At 34.5% G+C, this 23,295-nt stretch overlaps 1 protein-coding gene across 1 annotated transcript in view; it reads left to right on the top strand.

Moving 5' to 3' along the window:
- Positions 1-23,000, top strand: part of Smurf (SMAD specific E3 ubiquitin protein ligase) — a 47,789-nt gene extending 24,789 nt beyond the window's left edge. The window contains exons 8-12 of the mRNA XM_089086280.1: positions 581-740; positions 2,131-2,349; positions 4,301-4,617; positions 8,189-8,511; positions 18,891-23,000. Of these exons, the coding sequence (XP_088942406.1) occupies positions 581-740; positions 2,131-2,349; positions 4,301-4,617; positions 8,189-8,511; positions 18,891-19,075 (1,204 nt within the window). The 3' untranslated portion in view covers positions 19,076-23,000. The remainder of the gene's footprint in view (positions 1-580; positions 741-2,130; positions 2,350-4,300; positions 4,618-8,188; positions 8,512-18,890) is intronic.
- Positions 23,001-23,295: the final 295 nt, after the last annotated feature.

Genomic DNA, 23,295 nt, shown 5'->3' with positions numbered 1-23,295 from the left:
TCGCTTTTTCATTTGAAATTCAATTTGCACTCCTGGGGCGAAAATGATGTAGTTTACGCTCTTGAAAAATGCTCATATATATGACGTCACTAATATGCTTTTCTTTTTCCAAAATTAAGGCTCTAAACGTATTTTCTCAAACTTGTGACCTATCTAGATCTTTTTTCAGGTCAGAAAATGCCAGGGTATCAATTTTCCTATCTAGATCTTTTTTCAGGTCAGAAAATGCCAGGGTATCAATATATATATATATATATATATATATATATATATATATATATATATATATATATATATATATATATATATATATATATATATATATATATATATATATATCTCTTTAAATGAGCATTTATGTATATATATATATATATATATATATTATATACTGGATAGACGACTTTTTTCTCCAATAATAATTTAAGTGTTTCTTTTTATTGGTGTGTTTGATTTTTTTTTTTTTTTTTTCTTGCTCCACTATAATCTTTTATAGATGATGGATAAGTAAACTATTATTATTATTATATATTATTTTGTTATAATTTGGCGACAAATATAAGTGTATTATTTGTTAAAGGTGTGGAAGTGGTTCTAGCACCAAGAGCGAAGAGGAGCCGTTGCCAAAGTACAAGAGAGACTTAGTTGCCAAAATCAAAGTGTTGCGGAATGAACTGCTAACGATGCAGCCTCAGTCAGGTCATTGTCGGATCGAAGTGTCTCGTCAAGAAATCTTTGAGGTAAGCTTATGCTAATTCATTGTCTTACGGTTTAAATTGGAAATATTTTGAATGATAAAGCCAAAAGTGGATTTTTCGTGAAAATTTATTGCAAAAATTGTACTTTCGGAAAGCTACAGAAAAACTAGTTCATCCCGGCTCTTATGTGACATTTCGTTTTGTGGTGGTTCTGTATTTATACTGTGCTTATCAATTGTTAAAGCACTAGTTTTAGTGATATTTTGTATTAACAACAAAATACATTTTTACCATGAGTAAAATTACGACTAACAAAGCTGTCGGTAAGATGTTGGAAATGGTTTTGTATTTCATCGCTGGTGGCAGCTCGCAGTTGCAGCATTTTTTTTATTTCCAATGACCTGGCAGGTTCTTAGTAGCCCCTTGAAGTAACCTGGTCAACTTGTTCTGGTAGCAACGTCTTGTCCCCTGTTCATATTGAAAAAAAAAGGATTTTTAAGTCCTGTAGTGGTGGAGTAGGATTGATATCTGCTTGGTAATACGGGCCCTGGAGTTTGAACTCATCTGCAGCAATTCACTGCAATGCTTGAAATTTGATCTCAGTGTTGAAATTATGTGGAAACGTCCCCACAACAATTCACACTAGAAGAAGACGAATGAAGCTTTGAAATACAACCTTTGTTTATTATGCCAAGATTTTTGTAGGTAATCAAATGTTGTAGTTCCTCCATTCAAAATTCCATTAAGATAGTTGAATTTCTAAAATGTACGAGGGTACCTGATCAAAACTAAAACTAGTTGTTTCTTTGTCGTTTTAATTTCATTTCAAATTTAATTTACATTATTTCAAATATTGGTTCTATAATAATTAAGCAGGCCCCGTGGAGTTTCCTAAATCTGTCGTGCAAACAAAGAAGAAATGGAGTTAATGTTCGAAATCAGTGGAAAATAAATATTCATTAATTATTTTTCTTTGTTGGATTTCTCCGTTTAAGCTACCAAAAATTTAGTAATTCTTGTTTCTAATATCTCCTTATATTAAAAACTATTATTAGTTAAGGTTATGTACCCCGTCCCCAACATCCCATCTGAAGAGGCAAGCAAAACTACCTCCGTAGGCATTCTCATCATAAACTCTCAGTGCCTCTTATGCAGTGGTGTATGATTTGTCCGTGTCTACAGCCATCACTTAAGGGTCCTCTAGCGTAATTTTAGTTTCTAAGAAAAATCCTCTCTAGTAAAAATGCTGTCAGTCCTCTCCAATAAAAGCAAGATGGTCAGCATATACTACAATTTTCTTTTTTTTTTCAAATATTGAGTCATATCAATTTTCATCTTTTTTTAATTTTAGAATTAGTTTACAATTTTAGAAGTATTTAAAAATTATAAATCTGGTAAGTTCAAATACCTTAATCATAAATCTATATTCCAGGACTCGTATCGTATCGTTATGAAATTAAGGCCAAAAGATCTCCGAAAGCGGTTGATGGTTCGCTTTAAGGGAGAAGAAGGTCTGGATTACGGAGGTGTGGCTAGAGAATGGCTTCATCTTCTTTCAAAGCAAATGCTCAATCCAGCCTATGGTCTATTCCAATATGTTAGAGACGATAATTACATCCTTCAAATCAACTCAGAGAGTGGTGTGAATCCGGTAAGATTCTACTCCTCTCCCTCCTCAATTTATTCTATCCCCCTCCTTTATCTCTCTCCCCCTTCCTCTTTCTTCCCCTCTCTTTTCTTTCACCGCCCTCTCTATTCTCTCCCTCCCCCTGTCTTGCCTCTCTAACTTCTCCTCTCTGTCTCTCTTCCTTTCACTTTCTCTCTTTTGATATCTTGTAATTTAGTTTTATTGTAGTAATTAACTTTATGTAATTTTGACAGCATGTAAAATTAAAAAAATGGCATTAAATCAAGAGTATTTATATTATTATTTCTTGTATTTTAAGTTTGATTGATGTGTGTCAAGGAAAGAGTTGAGTGTTGGATATTGAGTTAGTTGTACCAGGGTATATGACGTCGTTGTTATTATTTTTTTTTTTTTTACCCCTTCTGAAGTAAAAGTTAAAAGATAAAGTTTGGCATTGCAGACTTTTAAGGCCACCATCTCGATAGTGGCTTCGCAAAACCTTTCTATAAACTTTACTTTTTACTATCATATTTCCACCTTGTTAGTAGAACCATGGGGATGGGAGTATTTGAAGGTTAGGTTAGGTCTTGGCGGTGGCTTTAAAATACCTTTCTATAAACTTCTCTTTTTAGGAGCATCCATCGTATTTATACTTTGTTGGTAGAGCCATGGGCATGGAAGTCTTTCATGGCGGCCACCTCGATGGTGGATTTACAATAAATTTCTATAAACTCAACTTTTTTTTTTTTTAGGAACATCCTTCACATTTCCACTTTGTTGGTAGAGCCATTGGGGTGGGAGTCTTTCACTGTCACCATCTTGACGGTGGCATTAAAATACCTTTCTATAAACTTCTCTTTTCAGGAGCGTCTGTCGTATTTCTACTTTGTTGGTAGAGCCATGGGCATGGAAGTCTTTCATGGCCACCGCCTCGATGGTGGCTTTTTAGGAACATCTATCATATTTACATTTTGTTGGTAGAGCCATGGGCATGGGAGTCTTTCACGGTCACCATCTTGACGGTGGCTTTAAATACCTTTCTATAAGCTTGTCTTTCTAGGAACATCTATCATATTTCTATTTTGTTGGTAGAGCCATGGGCATGGAAGTCTTTCATGGCCACCACCTCAGTGGTGGCTTTACAATGCCTTTCTAAAAACTGTATGCTTTTTTTTAGGAACATCTATCATATTCCCTTTTTGTTTGTAGAACAATGGGGTTAGGAGTCTTTAACGGCCACCATCTTGACGGTGGCTTTAAAATACCTTTCTGTAAACTTTTCTCTATAGGAGCATCTATCATATTTCTACTTTGTTGGTAGAGCCATGGGCATGGAAGTCTTTCATGGCCACCATCTCGATGGGGCTTTATAACGTCTTTCTAAAATCTATACTTTTTTGGAACATCTACCATATTTCTACTTTGTTGGTAGAGCCATGGACTTGGAAGTCTTTCATGGCCACCAATTCGATGGTGGCTTTACAATGCCTTTCTAAAAACTTTATACTTTTTTTTGGAATATTTATCATATTCCCACTTTCCTGGTAGAACCATAGGGTTGAGAGACTTTAACGGCCACAAATCTTGACGGTGGTTTTGAAATACCTTTCTATAAACTTTTCTCTTTAGGAGCATCTATCATATTTCTACTTTGTTGGTAGAGCCATGGGCATGGAAGTCTTTCATGGCCACCACCTCGATTGTGGCTTTGCAGTGCCTTTCTAAAAACTTTATACTTTTTTTTAGGAACATTTATCATATTCCCACTTTGTTGGTAGAACCATGGGGCTGGTAGTCTTTAACGGCAACCATCTTGACGGTGGCTTTAAAATACCTTTCTATAAACTTTTCTCTTTAAGAGCATCTATTATATTTCTGCTTTGTCGGTGGAGCCATGGGCATGGGAGTCTTTCATGGCCACCACCTCGATGGTGGCTTTACAATGCTTTTCTATAAACTTTACTTTTTTTTTTAGGAGCATCTATCATATTTCCACTTTGTGGGTAGAACCATGGGTATGGCAGTCTTTCATGGCCACCATCTCGACGGTGGCTTTACAATGCCTTTCTATAAACTGCTGCTTAATAAACCGGTTACGTTAGAGGATATAGCTGGCGTTGATCCAGGTTTACATAGAAGCCTATCCTGGCTTCTGGACAATCCAGTGAGTGATGTGGTGGAGACAACTTTTAGTGTAGAAACAGATAGTTTTGGAATGGTAAAAGTCCACGATCTGAAAGTCAATGGAAGGAACATACCTGTGACTGATGAAAATAAAAAGGAATATGTGAAGTAAGTTGAATAAGTTGAATTTGTTTTTCTCTCCTTCTCTGATCTTATAACTGTAATCATCTCTCTAAAGGACTTTCCAAGGATGTCTTTTGACGAAATCCTCGTGACAAAACTTAGGAAAAGCTACAGACGAAGGTATGTCGAGCAAATCAGAGTAAAAAATTCTCTGGCTTTTCTGACTTGACCTCTGTTTTTTTTTTTTTTTTTTTTTTTTTTTTTTTTTTTTTTTTTTTTTGCTGCTCTGACTTCTTTTTGGGCCCACAAGCACTCCTTAAAAACTTTCAAACAAAGTAATCGAATTAAAGACGCTTCTTGACTACTAAAGTCTTTGCGTCAGCCCCGTAGTGTGTCGCAACAGCAAGGTTCAAACAAGGTTTCTCTGGGTCCCGTATTACCAAGCTATGATCAAACATACTGTGCCACGACAGGACAAGTTTTCTAGCTGGAAAACTATAGGTCTACCCGTTCACCTGCGAGTCTAGGGGACTTGTCTGTCATGTGCCAATCCTAAAACACGCTAGTCTGCCACAGACTCTAAGCGAGTTCAAGCAAATACAGTCCCCCCTTTCGCATACAAGTCCAGTTGATGTTGTCCGTCATGAGTCAAACCAAAAATCTTGATCATCCATTAGTTCTATGGCTGTCTACCTTAGTTCTACCCTAGGATGGATGGATGGATGATAGACAAAATCTAACAACAATTGAAAATGACATCATTTTTTTTATACAATCCTGAAAAAGGCTTATGGCAGCTTTGCCTCTCTCTGACTACCTGTCTTGGCTTTGTCTCCAATTGGCCAATGGCTTGATGACGACGTGATTTAATTCAACTGCCCAAGTATTACGTTGTTCTGAATTTTTGGTTGTGTGTCATTGTTTTGTTACCAACAATTGAGTTTCCGCCGTGCTTACAAAAACTTTTGTTTTTAGGAAATAAACCAAAAAGTCGGATTTGGGAATACCGCCGAGTAACGAAATTGGAACTTTTTTGGTCTCCTATTTTCTTTTTATACGAATTAAAACGGGCATTTTTAAGACCAATTTTCTCTCTCAATGTGAAGTACTAATTAGAAGTTCTGAACCGTTCATATTTTTGGGTTAATGGGCTTTTAAGATTTTCTTCTGTGAAATTCGGGGAAATTGAAGTTTAACTGTGTAAAAGTTTTGTTGTGATTTTTTAATGCCAAGTTCAGAAATTTTATCATTTTGTTTTTGTTTGTTTTATTTTCTGTAAATAAAACATTTAGTAGACACTCTAGTAGGTGCCAGACGTGTTATCTAATAGTTGAGACTCTGAAAGCCAAATTTGCACTTCTCTGAAATTATTTTATACTTTGTATTTGCGCATGTCCAAACGCGATGCCCAATTATGGATCTTGTATCTGATAAAAATCATCAATAACCTTATAAAAATAAATAAATTTTTTTTTACCTCTTGAAACTATTTAAAATCAAAATTCAACGTGAAAAATATATAAAAAAAAGAAAAATCTAAATATATGTTCCACAATAAAAACAGTTCCTGAATAGTTTTCCCGAATAAATTGGCGATTATTAATAGTTTTAACGTCATTTTTTAATCTATTCAGTTTTAGTGTAACTCTATATAAAGCAGAAAAATACGAACGGGAAGAATGGTTCTAGGCATACGGACATGAACACCATCCCTTGTATCATGGGATGGATCTGATAAAAAGGATATTGAATAGTTGTGGGTGACAAAATTTACTTACGAATAATTGCGATGGATCCCTACTAATATGCCTGTCTTAATAAAATTCCAGTCTATTGTCAAAAGCGACGCTAGATGGTAGCTTATGTTGTAAATAATTCGAATCTCTCAAAGCACCAATGACAATGACCTTGAAGCACCAAAACAATTTTTTTATTTATTTATTTTATAACCCATCAAAAATACAAAGCAAGACGATGGAGTATAACGAAAAGAAAGAAAATGAAAAAAAAAAGAAAAAAGAAAAAAAAAACATACAAAAACAGGAGAAAATGCGTACAAACTCAAACTCAAAAAGGCCGGGTTCTCTAAGAATTTTTATTTTGGTTATTATACAACTATTAACATCTTTCTCATTGCGTGAGTTCTCTCCTTGATTGCCACATTGAATCGTGAAGATCAACAAACAGAAACTTTTCTGCTTGTTGATTTTTTTTGATTTTTTTTTAGTAATTCGGATCTCTTGAAGCACCAAGGACATCAAAATCAAACACTTATTGGCCCCTGGCTCCATCTTTGTTTTGTTCATTCCTGAAGGCCGGGTTTTCTAAGAACTTATTATTTTGGTTATTACACAACTATTAACATCTTTCTCATTGCGTAAGTTCTCTCCTTTATTGCAACATTGAATTGGGAAGATCAACAAGCAGAAACTTTTCTGCTTGTTGATTTATTTATTTATTTTTAATAATAATTTGGATCTCTTGAAGCACCAAGGACATCAAAATGAAACACTTATTGGTCCCTGGCTCCATCTTTGTTCTGTTCATTCCTGAAGGCCGGGTTTTCTAAGAACTTTTTATTTTGGTTATTACGCAACTATTAACATCTTTCTCATTGCGTAAGTTCTTTCCTTTACTGCAACACTGAATTGGGAAGATCAACAAGCAGAAACTTTTCTTCTTTATACAAATAGCCAGACCAAAAGATTGTACACTCCAAATATTGTCAGCTATTTCAACAGTCAATCCGGTGATACAGCTGGGTCCACTCAAAAGGAAGCACTAATGTTCTGATAACAATTTAAAATATCCTAAAATATTTACTTGTATTATTCCTAAGAGCGCTTTACTTTATCCGCCTCTCCCCCCTCCCATTGTGGAAATATGTAGCCCTAATTAAGTTTCATGCATTTTGCCATACGTCACCTTTTTCTTCAAATAGATTTTACGACAAAGAAACAACTTGGACAAAATCAAACAACGTAAAAATGAATGAAAAGTTTATAATTTGGGCTATATATTTGTGCATTAGGGGTGGTGGTGGCAAAGTAAAGTGAAAAGTTTTTAGGAAGAATATGAGTAAACATTTTAGGATTTTTTAAAAGTTGTTTTAGAATTGTATATTTTGCTTTTGAATAGGCCTAGCTGTGAACTAACACCACTAATAATGTGCGCTAAGTGCACTAGTAATATCTTTTTGAATAAAAAAAAATTCTATTGATTTTTCAGTAGTTATCTAAAGGGATAAATTTAACAAAATAAGATAGACTAAATTGGTCTTTCTAAAAATATTCTCGTGTAGGTTTCAAGTGCCAATAAAAAAGATTGCGGAAAAGGCTTATGATCCATCACCAAAGCTCCATCAAATGATACTTAATATTTAATTTTCAAAATTATACTAACTACCTTCAAATGACCCTGCTGGGATTTTTTCGATCAGTATTTATGTCAGATCAACGGTATTTGGTATCTAATTGAATACCTATACCTTTAGAAATGACATAAGAAAGTCGTTACCCTCTAGAATGAGTAAGAATCCACTAAATACAATGAAATTCTTTAACTCATGTATGTGCACGTTCACTTAGAGAGAGTGTAAAATTATTTATTTTTATAGGCTGTACGTCAGCTACCGATTCATGCGCGGCACTGAGCAACAGTTTTTATCATTACAAAAGGGTTTTTTTGAAGTGGTTGCCTCTGCTTCTCTAAAGCCGTTTGATGAAAAAGAACTTGAGCTTCTTATATGCGGAATCTCGAAAATTGATGTTGTTGACTGGAAAGCAAACACAAGATTAAAACACTGTACGCCAGAGACACCTGTAGTTCAATGGTTTTGGCAGATTGTAGACGACTATCCAGAAGACATGAGAGCACGTCTTTTGCAGTTCGTCACGGGCTCATCTAGAGTACCGTTGCAGGGATTCAAAGCGCTGCAAGGTAACCTCTCTTCTAGTCTAATTAGATCATTCCATTATCAAAACGTGCTGTCTACATTTTTTATTAGGTTTTGAGAAAAATGTATCCTGTATCGCTTTTTACTAGGGGAGTCTTTTCTTTAGAACAATCCTTAAATTAAAATTTGGACTCCAAGAGCCAAATATGGAATTGCCTAAATCAGAATTAGGGCTCCGAGAGCCAAACTTTGATTCTTCGAAGGAACTTTTGAATTCCAAGAACCATAACGACCAGGGGTCTGAAAATCCTCTGAGCATTCATCGCTGTTAGCTTCTCTGTCCATATCAATAATCCTGCGTTGCGAACTACTATGAATATGTCTATAATCTTTTCACTTTCCTCTACCAAATGTCTAATAAACCAATCACTGCATTATCTTTTTCACTTATTTTATAATTTTTGTCCCGCCAACCCAAACCTAAGCAAATGTTAAAATTGATATTGCGTTGGTCAACCCAGGTGAACACAGATATCTGTCTCAGCTGAACTCGAAGGTGGAACTAAGGCACTCTTCCTTTGAGTAGAATTCAGTATCACATTATTTTTGTTGGTAGGACGCTAATTACTTGCAGCAGTACCAAGTGGCATCTGAAATCCAGATGATTTGTGGGAAATTATTTAACCATAAGCTCCAAAGACTCATGATGGCTGATCTTCCAGGCTCACACCATTAATGCCATCCTAAGCCAAAGGATTGGTGACACCGGAATTTGAACCTCCGGCCTGTAGGACATGAAATTGCAAGTCTAGCGTGTCATCCACTTGGTTAGGGTGCCAATTAGTAAAAGTTTGTGTGGTTAGTTGAAAAAAACTAAGGGGTCTATATTATTCCATTGGATAGCTAGGATTTTTTATCCAGTTTTGTTTTGATGAAGACACAAAAGAAGATATTTTCAAAATACCCCCACCCATCCGTAATTTGCACCCTTGTGTTGGATTTTTTCGGAAGCCTAGTGTATTGCTTTGCTTTTATTTTAGTTCATTCCATTAATTCGGCAGTCTCTATTTTAGAAATTGTTGAGTAGCTATGCAAAAGAAAACGCTAAATGATTGATAGATATATTCATTGTTTTTCATTCATGTGAATAGCTTGATATTTGAAAATAATTGTACTTGGCACTCTCACTCTTGGCCTCTGAATACAAACTTGACTGAAGTAAAATAAATCCGGAAAAGAAACGTTGTTTATTAAATAATAAGGAGGACATTTTAAAACAAAGTTTTCAGCAGACCAGGGTTACCAGCTGGACTGATTTTATGTCAAAAGAACACGTTCCAATATGTCGGGACGCAATGACATAGAAGGGTCAAAAAGTTACACATTTTAGAAATTTGGACATAAAAGGGCCAATAAGTTACGTATTTTAGAAATTTGGACATAAAAGGGCTAATAAGATACATATTTTAGAAATCTGGACATAAAAGGGCCAATAAGTTACATATTTTAGAAACTTGGACATAAAAGGGCTAATAAGTTACATATTTTAGAAACTTGGACATAAAAGGGCTAATAAGTAACATATTTAGAAATATGGACATAAAAGGGCCAATAAGTTACATATTTAGAAATTTGGACATAAAAGGGCCAATAAGTTAAATATTTTAGAAATTTGGACATAAAAGTGCCAATAAGTTACATATTTTAGAAATTTGGACATAAAAGGGCCAATAAGTTACATATTTTAGAAATTTCGACATAAAAGGGCCAATAAGTTACACATTTTAGAAATTTGGACATAAAAGTGCCAATAAGTTACATATTTTTGAAATTTGGACATAAAAGGGCATTCTGTAACTTTACGATATAATAAGAAACGTTTTTCAACTGGATATCAAGGCCGTATCCATTGGGAGAGGTTACCCGGTTTGAACCCCCGAAATTTTTGACCGAGTCGAAAATGAGTCTAAAAAATACCTGTAAAGACAAAACCTTACCAGAAAAAAGTTGCTAAAAAAAAAAAGGGTTAACCCCCCCCCCCCCCCCCCGAACAAAAATCCTGGATACCTGCTTGCTGGATATATATTTTGGTTTAAAAAAAATTTAATTCTTCAACAAAGTAGTGCTTTTTCTTGTGTTTTTTTTTTCTTAGCATCCAGGTTTTGCCAGAGATGTCGTTAATAAAGAATTTTTTCTAAATTAAAAGATTTACGTATTTATATAAGTTTTATGCTTTCGTACTAAGTCATTTTGTATAAATGTTTTATATGGATTTTTTATCGTTTTCATTCAATTTGATGTTAAGTGGCCCCATTGAAAGAGGTTTACAAAGCGTCTTTTGGTTGATAATACAACTGGTAAAAAAAACTACTTTCTGAGATTCCAAGATGGACACATCTTAGCTAAAAATAAGACATTTTAGGATGCTCAAGGGACTCGTTCATGGACCAAAATGTTGGCAACCCTGCAGCAGACTGGAGACTCAAAAGCAACAAGTTTATTCTCACTAAAATTCGGTCTTCAGTACCCGGTAACTGCTCTTTAAGATCTAAAATCCGGGTAGTATTTTGCTAATTGGCTTTGGGGTCCCAGGGCATCTAAAGTTGGGATAGCAGCTTCCTAATTAGCAAACTAGAAATTGATAGCTAAAACTAAGCATAGATATGATAAGCGTGGCCTATAACCCTCTTCATTCATGCTTATTCTAGCCCCCCTCAAGCCTCTTTTGAATGCTTTTAATCCTGCAACAGACGTCTGTGATCCCTAAATTGGTGTCAAGGACTCAGCCCTCCTGCTTAAAATCAATTTTTAAATATAAAAGCAACTGCAAAGTTGTGTTCATCATTCTTTGGCCCATGGTCACTCACGAAAAGCAATATATTTTTCGTTCTTGAAACTCGAGTTCAGTGTAATGAATAGATCTTCATCCTTAACATCTATCGAGTTGCAAACAAAATTATCCTACTGATTCTGTTCTGACAGTTTTTAATTTGGTTCCTAGCAGTAGCAACGATTCATGAGAAGATGGGGGGGGGGATTCTTTTTATATCTTTTTATTGAAGACACGAAAGTAGTTTTGAAAATCTAAAATGGAACCTTTTCATTTTTTTGGCTAAATAAAGATAAAAAACGAAAGTATTTTTCAAATTAGGGGGGGGGGGGAGATTGCCGGGAATATTTTAAGGGGTGGGACCTCTGAGAAGTTTTTCCTTGGAACTGCCCTCGGTTAGAGCAACCAAGGGCATTTTGTAGAAGACACAAATGTTCCATTCTTATAACCTTATATTTATGGCTCTTGATGGAGCGGGGTTGAGGTAGCTCATCAATGAAAAATCATTCCCTGTTTTCATTCATCTACATTGTTGACTAATTTTTCCTAGCAAAACATTTTTCTACAAATACTAATGCTATTTGTACCAATCGTATGGATTATCATGTTATCGACAATACTATATGGATTTTCCTGATCGCCGAAATTAACAACCAGCATCCTCGATTTTAAATAGCTGCAACTTTTTTGGGTGCCAAAAGCTGAGCCCCCGGGAATTCCGACTTTAGGCCCATAGAGGTCTAATCCGGGTACCGAAATACCGACTTTAGTTTTACTGCAACAAGTGTAAGTGACCATGGTTGCCAACTAGCAACATAATAGTTAGCGAAGTTATGAAACAAGACTAGCCGAAAATATCAGGATTTTAATGACTTAACCAACACATTCAGAGTTAGAGTTTTTCTTTTGTGTCCAGACCCCATATTCTGGTCTAAGACTCCTGGTGATGCTCTAAATAATTTCAGTTTTAAAGGGATATGTAAATCTCTTTATTTTTAGTGACTGCACTCTGGGTCTCATGGAATGATTCTAGTTCGTTATTTTATGTGTGTGTATGTTTATAAATCCATAAAACTAGTATGATAATCGGGATGTTTGGTATTTAATTGTTTTGATGGACTTTACAATGCATAGGAACTGGTTTAACCTCCACCCGCTCCTTAGAGCCCAATGACAGCTTAAGTTTAGATATCTTTTTTCGTGTTTTCTTTTAAGCAGATTGCTGTTAAAGAAAGGAGTAATTGAGTCATAAGATTGTCAAATGCATGCAAAAAAAACTAATATGCATGCTTGTATTTCAGTTTCATCAAATGAATGAAATAAATCAGTCTATTTTTAATTACGTGTGCTTGGAAGTTTTCCTTTAAGCTGCCACAAGACATTTCACACTATCTGTTCTTTTTTCTTTCTTTTTTTTTTATCAAAAATAGACTATAATGTTGAAAAGATACAAAATTATCTTCTAATGCATATTTGAAATTCTTCTTCTTTTCTTTCTTTTCTTTCCAGCGGTATTTCGTCCACCTTTCTGCGCTTCCTCTTCTTTTTGTTTTCTCAATAATAAGTGGTGATACATCACGTAATGGATAGAATCAAACCGGTTATTGTTTCCTTTTCATACTCCTGAAAGGAAAAAAAAATCAATCCTGTTTCTTTCTTCTTTTTTTTCATCTAAGACTCTTTGATTATTTTTAATCTAGTTTGTCCCTAGTTATCTATTGTTCCTTCTCTTTACTATTTATCTATCTTAACTCCTAATTAATGTTCTATAGCTTTCCATCTTTTAAATTCCTCACGTACATAATCTTTTCTCTCCTGGTACCTTTTATCTACATTTTTCCTAAAAACCTTTTTTTTTCATTCATACAATTCTCCATCCATTAATTTACCATACAACTATTTCAACATTCTCATTCTAGCTACCCACGGCGACAAGTGACTCCTCCCATTAATTAGGCCTATAACATATACCATTAAAATGCAATTTTACAATGCATATACGTTTCTGTACTTTAAAATATATTCATCTTTCTCATAATACTTTAAAACAATCTTCACTATATTAACATAAATCAAATAAAAAAGTAAGTATATAACACCATTTTTTTGTAATATATCACATTTCAACACACTACTTTCGCTGGATCTTGGGTCGTTAGGTATCTACAATAATCTTCAAAACAATTCCCAAAAGTCAAATACTTCACAATCCAGATGAATCGTATCCCCCTCAATATATAAAATAAATTCCACTAGTTTTAAAATAAATTCCCAACCAACATTAAAAAAATGACCAAATCTAAAATCTATAATCTAAAAATTCATAAAATCCTATATTATAACTATTCAATTAGATTTAAATCTTACCTAATAAATAAACTTAAAAATCCTGAACAAATCCTGAAGCTAACTATTATAATATGAAAATTCTAATTAAACTCTAAAATCAAACACTTCATTACAAGTTCGAAATATTTAACTTAAAATCTGCTCTTATTCCATATACCAAAATTAAGAACTCCATTTTCTAATCTTCTACCTAGATCCTTACCACAAAATGAAAAAACAAAAACATACAAATTTAAAACCTTAAACCCTTAAACCCTATAATTTTTCTCAACTCTCCTTTTATTATTATTATTTTTTCCCTTTTTTTAACAACACATCCTTGCCCACCAAGACACAAAAACTATTCCCTTCTACTTTATACCAAACACGTTCTCAATTTTCTTACACTTCATAATCCTTATCCTTAATCCTAATCCATAATCCTTATCCATTCTGTTTCCACACGATTTATCACATCATAATCTGTCGATAGTGTTATGACATCATAACACTATCTGTTCTTGAATGGTAAATTCATGAATGTGAACTATATTATTCTGTACTTTTTTATTTTTAGTAGTTTGTGTTTTACTCTTCATTTAAATGTGGATAATAGTTGAGTGTGAAAATTAGTTCAAATGTGAATAATAATGAAAGGATATACTATGCTCTGGTTAATATAACTACTGCATATTATAAAGTAATTCGTTATTTTAGTGTTTTATTTTAGTCTGATTGTATTCTAAGGCTATACACGAGACCATTAGGGAGAGGATGGTGAAGAGGAATTGTCACAAACTGAACTATAACCATGAAATTAGCTATCTAAATATATCTCTCTTTTTGTTTTTGCATGTCTCCCGATTTTTGTAAGTTGGTGCGATTGGAGCTTGTGATGTCCATTAGTTTTTAGTGGTATAAGAATTTACTCTTGTTGGATTTATCACTGAATTTCGGGGTTCAATCTTTTTTTGGTATAACTTTGATTTGTTATCAATGTTTGGCTAAGTGGATTCGTGTTAAAAGGGATGTCTAACAAACAACGGCGGTAACGAAGATGGTTTTAGAAAAGGCAGTAGGCGTTGTTTTTTTGGCGAGAATAGAGCTTGGCTTGGATGGGAGTTGAAATAAATTGTTCCTTTTTAGATTCACAATGAAACTTCTTAATCTTTTACAGTGAGACATTGAGTCTTGATGTCGCAATTTAAATACTCTGGGAACGTTTTATTTTTACTCCCATGTTAGTTATTAGTTAGTTTTGTTTTAATATCTTTAATCCTTGTTTCAGTAAAAAAGAATGAAGCAAATAGTGTGCTTACATCATCAGTTATTAATCTCTTTCAAATTTCTTTCAAATATGAAATAATAAAACAAAAACCGTAGTTCTTTTAAAAATAAAACCTTTGCACTTTTTTAACCCATGTGCTGTATTCATTTTATCTTTATATTTTCATTTTATCATTACATTTTCCCGTCTCATAAGTTTTCTGTCGTTTCAGTCGACTTTCTCTTTTACCAACCGGTTTCCTTCGGTACTTTTTTCTTTTACCTCTTTCTCCAGGGTTGACTTATAGATTAAATTTTCCTGTCTCATTAGTTTTGCCTCGTTTTTGTCGACTTTCTCTTTTACCAACCGCTTTCCATCGGGACTCATTTCTTGTCCTTCTGTCTCCAGGGTAGACTTATAGATTACATTTTCCCGTCTCATAAGTTTTCAGTCGTTTATTTCGACTTTCTCTTTTACCAATCGGTTTCGTTTGTTACTTCTTTCTTTTTCTTCTATTTCCAGGGTTGACTCATAGATTACACTTCCCCGTCTCATTAGTTTTGCGTCGTTTTTGTCGACTTTCTCTTTTACCAACCTGTGTCCTTAGTTACTTTTTTCTTGTCCGTATGTCTCCAGGGTTTAATTATAGATTACATTTTCCCGTCTCATAAGTTTTATGTCGTTTCAGTCGACTTCCTCTTTTACCAACCTGTTTCCTTCGGGACTTTTTTCTTTTAATTCTTTATCCAGGGTTGACTTATAGATTACATTTTCCCGTCTCATAAGTTTTGCGTCGTTTAAGTCGACTTTCTCTTTTACCAATCGGTTTCGTTCGGTACTCTTTTGTTTTTCTTCTATCTCCAGGGTTGACTTATAGATTACATTTTCCCGTCTCATAAGTTTTTCGTCGTTTCAGTCGACTTTCTCTTTTACCAATCGGTTTCGTTCGGTACTCTTTTCCTTCTATCTCCAGGGTTGACTTATAGATTACATTTTCCCGTCTCATTAGTTTTTTGTTGTTTCAGTCGACTTTCAGTCGACCTCACAAGTTTTCGTCGTTTCTGTCGACTCTCTCTTTTACCAACCGGTTTCCTTCAGCACTCTTTTCTTTTCTTTCTTTCTCCACGGTTGACTTATAGATTACATTTTCTCGTCTCACAAGTTTTGCGTCGTTTCTGTCGACTCTCTCTTTTACCAACCGGTTTCCTTCGGAACTCTTTTCTTTTCCTTCTTTCTCCGGGGTTGACTTATAGATTACACTTCTCCTGTCCCATTAGTTTTGCCTCGTTTTTGTCGTCTTTATCTTCTACCAACCACTTTCCATCGTGACTCAGTTATTGTCCTTATTTATCCCGGGTTGAATTATATATTCCAAGTTACCGTATCAGAATTTTTCTGTCGTTTATGTCGAATTTCTCTTTTAACCAACGGTTTCCTTCGGTCCTTCTTTCTTTTGCTTCTTTTTCAAGGGTTGACTTATAGATTACATTTTCCCGTCTCACAAGTTTTGCGTCGTGTCTGTCGACTCTCTTTTACCAACCGGTTTCCTTCAGTACTCTTTTCTTTTCCTTCTTTCTCCGGGGGTGACTTATAGATTACATTTATCCCGGCTCTTTAGTTTTGCGTCGTTTTTTTCGACTTTATATTTTAACAACCACTTTCTATCGGGACTCATTTCTTTTCCATATTTCTACCGGGTTGAATTATAGATTCCATTTTACCCTCTCATAAGTTTTATGTCGTTTCAGTCGACTTTCTCTTTTACCAACCTGTTTCCTTCGGTACTCCGTTCTTTTCCTTCTTTCTCCACGGTTGACTTATAGATTACATTGTCTCGTCTCACAAGTTTTGCGTCATTTCTCTCGACTCTCTTTTAACAACCGGTTTCCTTCAGACCTCGTTTCTTTTGCTTCTTTATAAAGGGTTTACTTTTAAATTAAATTTATACCGTCCCATTAGTTTTGCGTCGTTTTTGTCGACTTTCTATTTTAACAACCACTTTATTTCGGGACTCATTTATTTTCCTTATTTATCCAGGGTTGAATTATATATTCCTTTTTACCGTATCATAAGTTTTCTGTCGTTTCTGTCGACTCCCTCTTTTACCAACCGGTTTCCTTCGGTCCTCAGTTCTTTTCCTTCTTTCTCCAGGGTTGAATTATAGATTACAATTTCCCGTCTCATAAGTTTAGCGTCGTTTCTATCGAGTTTATCTTTTACCAATCGGTTTCCTTCGGAACTCTATTCTTTTCCTTCTTTCTCCAGGGTTGACTTTTAAATTACATTTCTCCCGTCCCATTAGTTTTGCGTCGTTTTTTTCGTCTTTCTCTTTTACCAACCACTTTCCTTCGGGACTCATTTCTTTTCCTTCTTTCTCCAGGGTTGAATTATAGATTCCTTTTTCCCGTCTCATAAGTTTTCTGTCGTTTCAGTCGACTTTCTCTTTTACCAACCTGTTTCCTTCGGTACTCCTTTCTTTTCCTTCTTTCTCCACGGTTGACTTATAGATTACATTTTCTCGTCTCATAAGTTTTTCGTCGTTTCAATCGACTTTCTCTTTTACCCATCGGGTTAGTTCAGACCTCTATTCCTGTCCTTGGATATCCAGGAGTTAATTTTAGATTACACTTCTCCTGTCTCATTTGTTTTTCCTCTTTGTTTTGGTCTGTATATTCTAAAACAAGCTGTATATAGTTAATTTTTTCTTGTCCTTATTTATCCAGGGTTTACTTATATATTACAATTTAACGTATCATAATTTTTCTGTCGTTTAAGTAGAATTTCTATTTTACCAACCGGTTTCCTTCGGTACTCCGTTCTTTTCCTTGTTTCTCCAGGGTTGACTTATAGATTACATTTTCTCGTCTCACAAGTTTTGCGTCATTTCTGTCGACTCTCTCTTTTACCAACCGGTTTCCTTTAGGCCTTTTTTGGTTTCCCTATTTCTCCAGGAGTTACTTATAGATTACATTTCTCCTGGCTCTTTAGTTTTACGTCGTTTTTTTCGACTTTCTCTTTTGACAACCGCTTTCCATCGGGACTCATTTATTTTACTTTTTTATACAGGGTAGAATTATATATTAAATTTTCCCGTCTCATAAGTTTTCAGTCGTTTCAGTCGAATTCCTCTTTTACCAACCTGTTTCCTTCGGTACTGTTTTCTTTTCATTCTTTGTCCAGGGTTGACTTATAGATTACATTTTCCCGTCTCATTAGTTTTGCGTCGTTTATGTAGACTCTCTCTTTTAACAACCGGTTTCCGTCGGGACTCTTTTCTTTTCATTATTTCTCCGGGGTTTACTTATAGATTACATTTCTCCCGTCTCTTTAGTTTTGCGTCGTTTTTGTCGACTTTCTCTTCTACCAACCACTTTCCTTCGGGACTCATTTCTTTTCCTTCTTTCTCCAGGGTTGAATTATAGATTACATTTTCCCTTCTCATAAGTTTTCGTTCGTTTCTGTCGTCTCCCTCTGTTACCCACCGGTATCATTCGGTACTCTTGTGTTTTACATATATCTCCGCTGTTTAAGCATAAATTACATTTTCTTGTCTCACTAGTTTATAGTAATTTTAATAGAGATTATAGGGTAACAATCGCATTAGTTCTGTACTCTATTGTTTTCATTATATATACAGGGTTGAATTATATATTACAATTTCTCCCGTCTCATTAGTTTTGCGTCGTTTTTGTCGTCTTTCTCTTTTACCAACCGGTTTCCTTCGGGACTCTTTTATTTTACTTTTTTCTCCAGGGTTGAATTATAGATTACAATTTCCCGTCTCATAAGTTTAGCGTCGTTTCTGTCGAGTTTATCTTTTACCAACCGGTTTCCTTCGGTACTCTATTCTTTTCTGTCTTTCTCCAGGGTTGACTTTTAAATTTCATTTTCCCGTTTCACAAGTTTTTCGTCGTTTCTGTCGACTTTCTCTTTTACCAACCGGTTTCCTTTGTTAGTCTTTCCTTTTACTTCTTTCTATTTTACTCTCTGTTTTCTAGGTGCAACAGGAGCTGCAGGCCCGCGATTATTTACGCTTCATGTAATTGACACACCAGTTGATCATCTACCAAAAGCACACACTTGTTTCAATCGACTTGACTTGCCCGCGTATGAAAATCGCACACAAATGTATGATAAACTAACTCAAGCTGTTGAGGAAACTTGTGGATTCCTAGTGGAATAAATATAGGAAAAGTTATTTATTTTTGTGAACTGTATTCCTCTACATAAATTAACAATGTTTAACTGGAGTTTTGTGTTGAACTACGTTACTTGTCCATATTTTTTATGTGTTCCTTGTAAGAAAATTGCAGTTTCAAAGCGTTTGTCTCAATTCTTATGTCGCAGTTCATAGTAATCGCCAGTGTGACGCATGCTGAATGTTTACAGTATTATATCTAAATAAGCTTCCTATTATTGTTTCTGTTGTTAAAATCATACAAAAAATAGACCTACTTAAAGAATTTGAATAAAGGTCTTAACAAGTATACAATAGTTCTGTTTCATATGCAAAATACCGAGGTCTTAATAAGGATGTGAAAGGTGTTAATTCTTACGTTTTCTAGCAAATAACTCAGACATGAATGTTAAGAAAAACTTAAATTCGCCCTTAATTCCAATCACTTATATAAAAAATTATATTAGCATATCATTCCGCTGATTTGAGAGGAAGTTAATAAATTTATTCAAGTTGCAGAACATTCTACTGCATCTTTGAAGTTTGCGTCTTCAATCCATTTTCGAAACTACACATTTTTTGCATAAGCTAAAATGGCATTTTCGCTTAAAACATGCATGGTGTATATGGCGTAGGTACACAGAAATGGCATGTCTGACGTGAGGGGAGCAGTCAGGGATACAGTATCGTAGCTGCTAAATTCTTATTTTTATCCCATAAACGCCAATGCATGCGGCTTGAAAATGCTGAGGGTGAAGAATTGGTTGACTCAGTTCAGAGAGCCCTCTGCTTTACTATCGGTGTTCTGCTTCAGCCTCTAAATTTAAGACACATTTTAGCAAAGAAAGACCTATATATGATCGATCGGTGATTTCTGCAAAATCTGTTTATGTCTTATTACAATTTACCTTGCTACTTAACTCTGGAATAATTGTAAGTCTCGCGAGAGCTTACAGTGTGAGAAATCATGATGAATAGAGAGAAAAATTGTTTACTTCCTTCTTTCCCCCCTCTCCCTTAATACAAAAATTTGAAGTCCCTTTACTCATGGCCCTTCTTTTCCCGGCAATGCCTCTAAATTTTTACTTCATTCCCCACGCTGCTTTTAAGATATTGCAAATTTGTCCTCGCAAATTTTGAATCTCGAAAATTGAAGTTGTTGACTAGAAAGCAAAGGTAAGATTAAAACAAAGCTATGAGCTGATTTTTGGAATAAATACAAAATAAAATAAAACCGAAATAATAAAAAAGATCGATTCTGTTCGTTTGGTCAAAGCCAGTTTTTGCAGGCAATGTGTTTTAATTTGCGGTTATACTTTTTTTTTTAAATTAACAGCTATTAAAATACCTTTTGATTTTCTGCAGATACTCTTTCTTTTTAGAAAGAAGAAACAACTTAAAGTGTACTTGCAAAATGTGTTTAGGAAAGACATTCCATGACAAAGAGTATGAGTAACTTCTAAGAGTGGAAACTGGCTTTAAAAAAAATATAGCTTAAATAAAAAATAAAGTATTTTTCAAGCTTTGTAGTCTTTTTTTGTCACTAGCTGAGATCAGATACTTATTAATATCCTAATTTTACCGATCACACTAATTAAATTAATTATTCTTATTTTTACACCGAAAAAAAATGTCACATGTCGCCAAACGCTAGATGGCGTTGTTTTTTGTTGACACTAGCACCAGTTCTATCAACCTGTAAAACGATGTAATATCCGATCTTTAATAGTGTAAAAAATATTCGAAACTAGAATGGCCACCTTCTGCAGTTATTCAAAGGAGGTTATGGATCACTTTTTGTCCAAGAGGTATTCATATTTCGTTTTATTAAATGAAATGCGTTCGGTTGGTTGGGCCGATCCACATCATTATGCATTATTTGGGTTTAATGAATGTTTTGACATGCGGGGAGTTCCTTCTTGTATAATGAGAAAATTCTATTTTTCCAAATTGTGTTATATCTTCTTTTTTCAAATACAGAAATAGTTGGAATTGTGTCGTGTTTATATCAAAATTTAGCCTATTTTATCAGCTGGGGGAAAGGGGAATTTAGAGCTTCCTTGTATAAACAAATATGCGGTAATAACAATCGAAAGCCAAATTTTTTTTCGTTTTGCTGTCCTGTAAAATCTATTTGGAATTACTGCTGATTAAATCCTCATAAAGGCAGATGCCATTTCTTCTATTATCGCTGAATTTTTCAGGGTTTTCCTGAATTCCCTGGAAGAAAATTTGGTTCTCCAAAATATCTCTAAAAATTACATTTCTTAAATGCACGAACGCTAAAAACAATTGGTTAATGTTCGTAATTGTATGTCAGAAAAATTTTCTTTCCCAACTTTCCCAATTGTGAAAATCTGTCAATAATGAAAGATTTAATCTGTCATAGAGGCAGGTACCATTTCTTCTACTATTCCCGATTGTTTGGGGGTTTCCGCGAATTTCTCTGGAAGAAAATTGGGTTCACCAAATTCTTCCTGAAAATTATAATTCTTAAATGCCCAAACGCGAAATACAATTGGTTAATTTTTGCAGCGTTATCGTTCAGAAAATTTTGGAGAACCAGGTTTTTCTTTTCTGTGAAATTCGGGGAAAGCCCGAGAAATCAGGGTATAGCAGAAGCATACTTTGATGGTTTACAATAGCCCCGCCATTTCTGTCCTGATTCTTTTTTCTTTTCCGGTTAACGTTAATGTAAACATTTTCCCGGGCCAATTAATTGTTTTTACTGGCTTGAACTTACCATTACATTGAACAACCCAAAATGCTTTTCAACGAAAATCTTCAGTCTATTATATTTGGTTCTTTCTATCTATCCTACTTGATAATTGTTTTTACATGTTTGTACCTGCAATATGATTTTAATCCTTTGGACATTGTAGTATCGGATAACATCGTTCAACACGGGCTTGTAGTCAATGTGAGTAATTTGGCAGACTGTGATTATAAATGTGCAGTAGTGAACAAGTGTTATCTTGATAATTATCAAATTAAGTTAGCTGATTTTCGTTCTCAATTGGTACATAGCATTGCATTTATTTAATGACGATGTTTTTTTCTTGTATTTTATTTCATTTTTCTAATCTTTTCTTCTTTAAGATTTCTTCCATTTCATGAGGAAGACACGGAAGAAATCTTAAAGTATTTTTGGCGTGTTCAAAATGGAAATAGTCTTTTTTATCAAGTATCTGACTAGGATTCAAGCACCCATGCAAGGATTTATTATAAGGGGGAAGGGGATTCATTAAAATAGGAAAAACTAGGCGAACTATTTGAAATTCGTGTAAAGCTATGTGGAAAGTGGAAAATTTTTGAGATTAAGGAATTAGCTCCTCTACCCTCTCCCCTGCCTGCTTACCTGTTAGAAACCATAAAAATTCCATTTTCTGATGAATAGGACTTAGTCATATGCGCTTTTTTTATTTAATTTTGTTTCATCTTTAAGGGGGCTCAAAGCCAAAGACTTTTCTGGAGAGATGCCTATAGAATAATCCTATTCCCCTCCTTCAGTCTTATGATACCGTTCTGGATGAGGAAATTGTACGTAAATATCTTCATGAGAAATAAGCAGAAATAGAACGTCTGAAACACTTTATTTTGAAATCATTTTCCGATGTATTTTTTGTTGTATACTTCTGTGTATTTGAACCTGTTCCTTTTTTCTGTTTTGTTCCTTTATTATCCTATTCGTGATATTGTTGTATGTACATAAAGTCAGTTGATAGTTTTGTACACTTTAGGGCCAGTTTGATAGGGTCATTTTGCACGATAAGTTTCATTTCTTCTGTTCATTCTTCTTTTTATTTTGATTTGGTTAATTTGGTTTTAATTCTGTGGTTAGATTTTGTTTGTTTTTTGTTTCGTCTTTTCCTACACTGCCTATTGAAGGCTTGACGAAAATGTTCTTTCTTTGTTTACCGAAAATAAAGCTTTTAATATAATTCGGGCTTTGTTACTACGTTTTAGTTACTGGTGCAGCTAGTGATATGAGGAGGAAGGGAGGGACGGCTGCTAGAATATTTTTAAACGTTTTAGTTACTGGTGCAAACGTTTTGGTTACTGGTGCAGCTAGTGATACGTGGAGGAAGGGAGGGACGGCTGCTAGAATATTTGGAATTGATTTATTTTTTGTCAAATTTACAGTCTACTTTGTTTTGATTTTCCGTGTATATGTAAATTCTAGCTTAACTGAAATTGAAGTTCTACATATAAAGTTTTTTTTTTGG

This window comes from Artemia sp. Qi Xiang Cuo, chromosome 3, assembly GCF_049724085.1.
Source record: "Artemia sp. Qi Xiang Cuo chromosome 3, ASM4972408v1, whole genome shotgun sequence".
Taxonomy (NCBI): domain Eukaryota; kingdom Metazoa; phylum Arthropoda; class Branchiopoda; order Anostraca; family Artemiidae; genus Artemia; species Artemia sp. Qi Xiang Cuo.
Note: the sequence above shows the minus strand (reverse complement) of the source record. Positions and strands in the feature narration are given on the sequence as shown.